The sequence below is a fragment of the Pezoporus flaviventris genome, unplaced genomic scaffold, assembly GCF_033815535.1.
Source record: "Pezoporus flaviventris isolate CSIRO_AGI_PZ_B2104156 unplaced genomic scaffold, CSIRO_AGI_Pfla_v1 ptg000523l, whole genome shotgun sequence".
Taxonomy (NCBI): Eukaryota; Metazoa; Chordata; class Aves; order Psittaciformes; family Psittacidae; genus Pezoporus; species Pezoporus flaviventris.
In genome coordinates this window covers 5001-9693 of record NW_026893070.1, presented here as the reverse complement: position 1 = coordinate 9693, position 4693 = coordinate 5001, and the positions used below count along the sequence as shown (strand labels likewise).

The 4693-nt window shown below is 60.8% G+C and overlaps 1 protein-coding gene across 1 annotated transcript; it reads left to right on the top strand.

The window, feature by feature from the left end:
* Positions 1-529: 529 nt before the first annotated feature.
* On the top strand, positions 530-2459 carry LOC133263902 (transmembrane O-methyltransferase-like; the record flags this gene model as incomplete). The annotated part of the gene is given in 5 exon segments (XM_061443765.1): positions 530-635; positions 638-739; positions 742-786; positions 2264-2353; positions 2356-2459. Coding segments are annotated over 5 exon segments (447 nt in total), but the record flags the coding sequence as incomplete, so codon positions are not given.
* Between the last annotated feature and the right edge of the window lie 2234 nt (positions 2460-4693).

The window sequence follows — 4693 nt, the reverse complement described above, 5'->3', positions numbered from 1 at the left end:
GCCGTGTTTACTATGGGGCCGTGTTTACTATGGGGCCGTGTTTGCTATGGGGCTGTGTTTGCTATGGGGCTGTGTGTGGCTATGGGGCTGTGTTTGCTCTGGGGCTGTGTTTGCTCTGGGGCTGTGTGTGGCTATGGGCTGTGTGTGTCTATGGGGCTGTGTTTGCTCTGGGGCTGTGTGTGGCTATGGGGCTGTGTTTGCTCTGGGGCTGTGTTTGCTATGGGGCTGTGTGTGTCTATGGGTCTGTGTTTGTATGGGGCTGTGTTTGCTCTGGGGCTGTGGTTGCCTGGGGCTGTGTGTGGCTATGGGGCTGTGTGTGGCTATGGGTCTGTGTTTGCTCTGGGTCTGTGTTTGCTATGGGGCTGTGTTTGCTCTGGGGCTGTGTTTGCTATGGGGCTGTGTGTGTCTATGGGTCTGTGTTTGCTATGGGGCTGTGTTTGCTCTGGGGCTGTGTTTGCTCTGGGGCTGTGTTTGCTCTGGGCTGTGTGTGTCTGTGGGTCCATCCGTGGCTCTCCCCCAGTGCAGCCCCATGGTGTCGGTGGCCATCGCGCTGGCGTTTGTGCCGCTGGTGCTGGCGCTGGCGCTGCGCTCCCGGCACTATGCGGTGCTGCTGGCGCGGGTGGCGCTGGGCTGGCTGCGGACCGGCTCAGCTCCGCACCGCGCGAGCACCGCGCCCTCCAGTACCTGCTGACGCACGCGGTGCCCGGCGACCCCCGCCACGTGCTGCTCACCCTCGACCAGTGAGCCGCCGCTGCGAGCACCTCAGCTGCGTGGGGCCCGACAAAGGTCAGCACCGGCGGCAACGGCGCGGGCACGGCACCACTGGCATGGCCATGGCATCATTGACATGGCCACAGCACCATTGACATTGCCACGGCATCATTGGCATGGCCACAGCACCATTGACATTGCCACGGCATCATTGGCATGGCCACGGCATCATTGACATGGCCACAGCACCATTGACATTGCCACGGCATCATTGGCATGGCCACGGCATCATTGACATGGCCACAGCACCATTGACATTGCCACGGCACCAGTGGCATGGCCACAGCCCCATTGACATGGCCACGGCATCATTGGCATGGCCACAGCACCATTGACATTGCCACGGCATCATTGGCATGGCCACAGCACCACTGAGATGGTTATGGCATCATTGTCATGGCCATAGCACCATTGACATGGCCATGGCATCATTGAAATGGTTATGGCATCATTGTCATGGCCATAGCACCATTGACATGGCCATGGCATCATTGACATGGCCATGGCATCATTGACATCATTATGGCATCATTGTTATGGCCACAGCACCATTGACATGGCCATGGCACCATTAATACGGCCATGGCACCATTAACACGGCCATGGCACCATTAACACGGCCATGGCACAATTGACATGGCCATTGCACCACTAATATGGCCATGGCACCATTGACATGATCACGGCATCATTGACATGGACATGGCACCATTAATATGGCCATGGCACCATTAATATGGCCATAGCATCATTGACATGGCCACAGCACCATTGACATGGCCTTGGCACCATTAACACAGCCATAGCACCATTGACATGGCCATGGCACCATTAATACAGCCATAGCACCATTGACATGGCCATTGCACCACTAATATGGCCATGGCACCATTGACATGATCACGGCATCATTGACATGGCCACGGCACCATTAATATGGCCATAGCATCACTGACATGGCCATGGCACTCTTGACACGGCCATGGCACCATTGATGTGGCCATGGCACCATTAATATAGCCATGGAATCATTGACATGGTCACACCATGGCCCATGGCGCCGCTACAGCATCGTCGTTACGGCCATGGCGCTGTTAGTGTGGCTGAGACCCTGTTGACACGGCCACAGTACCACTGGCACGGCCATGGCACTGTTGGTATGGTCCTGGCACCATCAACATGGCCATGGCACCACTGCCATGGCTGTGACACCATTGGTGTAGCCACAGCATCACTGCCATGGTCGTGATGCTGTCGGCACAGCCGCGGCACTGCCGACATGGCCTTGGCACCATTGGCACGGCCATGGCACCGCCACCACAGCCCCACGCCAGGACCACAGCCCCACATCCCCACACCGCACGGTGCCACCGGGAAGCCCTGTCCCTGCTGGTCACTGCCCCCATCACCTGCTCCCGCTGGCAATGGGATCGGCGTCACCATCCCCTGTCCCCACTGACGCCGGTGCCCTCGCCTGTCCCCGTTGCCGCAGGGCGCGTGGTGGAGCGGGTGCTGAGCGCGCGGAGCCCGCGGCGGGTGCTGGAGCTGGGCACATCCTGCGGGTACGGGGCCGTGCTGCTGGCGCGGGTGCTGCCCCCGGAGCGCGGCTGCTGACGGTGGAGAGGGACCCACAGCGAGCGGCCATGGCGGAGAAGGTCATCCGGCTGGCGGGGTTCGATGAGAGCACCGTGAGCAATGGGGTGGGGTGGCAATGGGGTGGCAATGGGGGGGGGAATGGGATGGGAATGGGATGGGAATGGGCAGGAGGGTCATCCGGCTGGCGGGGTTCGATGAGAGCACCGTGAGCAATGGAGTGGGGTGGCAATGGGGTGGCAATGGGGTGGGAATGGGATGGGAATGGGCAGGAGGTCATCCGGCTGGCGGGTTCGATGAGTGCACCATGAGCAATGGGGTGGGTGGCAATGGGGTGGGAATGGGGGGGAATGGGATGGGAATGGGTGGGAATGGGATGGGAATGGGAATGGGGTGGGAATGGGGTGGGAATGGGCAGAGGTCATCCGGCTGGCGGGGTTCGATGAGAGCACCGTGAGCAATGCGGTGGGGTGGGAATGGGGTGGGAATGGGATGGGAATGGGGTGGAATGGGATGGGAATGGGCAGGAGGTCATCGGCTGGCGGGGTTCGATGAGAGCACCGTGAGCAATGGGGTAGGGTGGGAATGGGGTGGGAATGGGGGGGGAATGGGATGGGAATGGGGGGGGAATGGGGTGGGAATGGGGGGGAATGGGATGGGAATGGGATGGGAATGGCAGGAGGTCATCCGGCTGGCGGGGTTCGATGAGTGCACCATGAGCAATGGGGTGGTGTGGGAATGGGGGGGGAATGGGGTGGGAATGGGGGGGGAATGGGATGGGAATGGGGGGGGAATGGGCAGGAGGTCATCCGGCTGGCGGGGTTTGATGAGAGCACCCTGAGCAATGGGGTGGGGGGGCAATGGGGTGGGAATAGGGGGAGAATGGGGATGGGGAATGGGCAGGAGGTCATCCGGCTGGCGGGGTTCGATGAGAGCACCGTGAGCAATGGGGTGGGAATGGGATTGGAATAGAGACGGGAACGGGCAGGAGGTCATCCGGCTGGAGGGGTTCAATGAGAGCACTGCGAGCACCGGGATGGGGTGGGAAAAGGATGGGAATAGGCAGGAGGTCATCTGGCTGGTGGGGTTCGATGAGAGCACTGCGAGCACTGGGATGGGAATGGGGTGGGAATAGGGGTGGGTGGTGGACAGGGTGGGAATGGGGTAGGGAGGGAATGGGTATGGGAATGGGCAGGAGAAGGTCGTTCCACTGGTGGGGTTCAATGAAAGGACTGTGAGCACAGGGATGGGATGGGAATGGGGTGGCAATGGGATGGATAGGGGCGGGTAGTGGACAGGATGGGAATGGGGTAGGGAGGGAATGGATATGGGAATGGGCAGGAGAAGGTCGTTCCACTGGTGGGGTTCAATGAAAGGACTGTGAGCACAGGGATGGGATGGGAATGGGGTGGGGGGGACAGGATGGGAATGGGAGTGGGGATGGGAATGGGCAGGAGAAGGTAGGGGACGGGCAGGGCACAGGGAGGGAACAGGTATGGAATGGGCAGGGGATGGGCAAGAAATGAGGAGGGAATGGACAGGGGATGGGATGGGAATGGGCAGGGAACAGGGAAGGGACAAGTAGGAACGGGGAGGAAAGGGGCAGAGGATGGAGAGGAATGGGCAAGCAATGGGGAGGGAATGGGCAAAAAAAAGGGAAGGGAATGGACAGGGGATGGGATGGGAATGGGCAGGGAACAGGGATGGGACAAGTTGGGAACGGGGAGGAAATGGGCAGGGAATGGACAGAGGATGGGGAGGGAATGGCAGGGAATGGGAGGGAATAGGCAAGAAATGGGGAGGGAATGGGATGGGAATGGGCAGGGAACAGGGAAGGGACAAGTAGGGAACGGGGAGGAAATGGGCAGGGAACGGGCAGAGGATGGAGAGGGAACGGGCAGGGGACAGGCAGGGAATGGGCAGGGAACGTGCACGGAGCGGGCAGGGGAAGGGCTGGAAGTGGCAGAGGCAGGAGCAGGAGCAGAGCAGGAGCAGGGGAAGGGGCAGGAGCAGGAGCAGAGCAGGAGCAGGAGCAGGAGCAGGAGCAGGAGCAGGAGCAGGAGCAGGAGCAGAGCAGGAGCAGGAGCAGGAGCAGGAGCAGAGCAGGAGCAGGAGCAGGAGCAAGAGCAGGAGCAGAGCAGGAGCAGAGCAGGAGCAGAGCAGGAGCAGGAGCAGAGCAGGAGCAGGAGCAGGAGCAGGAGCAGGAGCAGAGCAGGAGCAGGAGCAGAGCAGGAGCAGGAGAGGAGCAGGGCAGGAGCAGAGGGAGCCGGGGCAGGGGCAGAGCAGGAGCAGGAGCAGAAGCAGGAGCAGAGCAGGAGCAGGAGCAGAG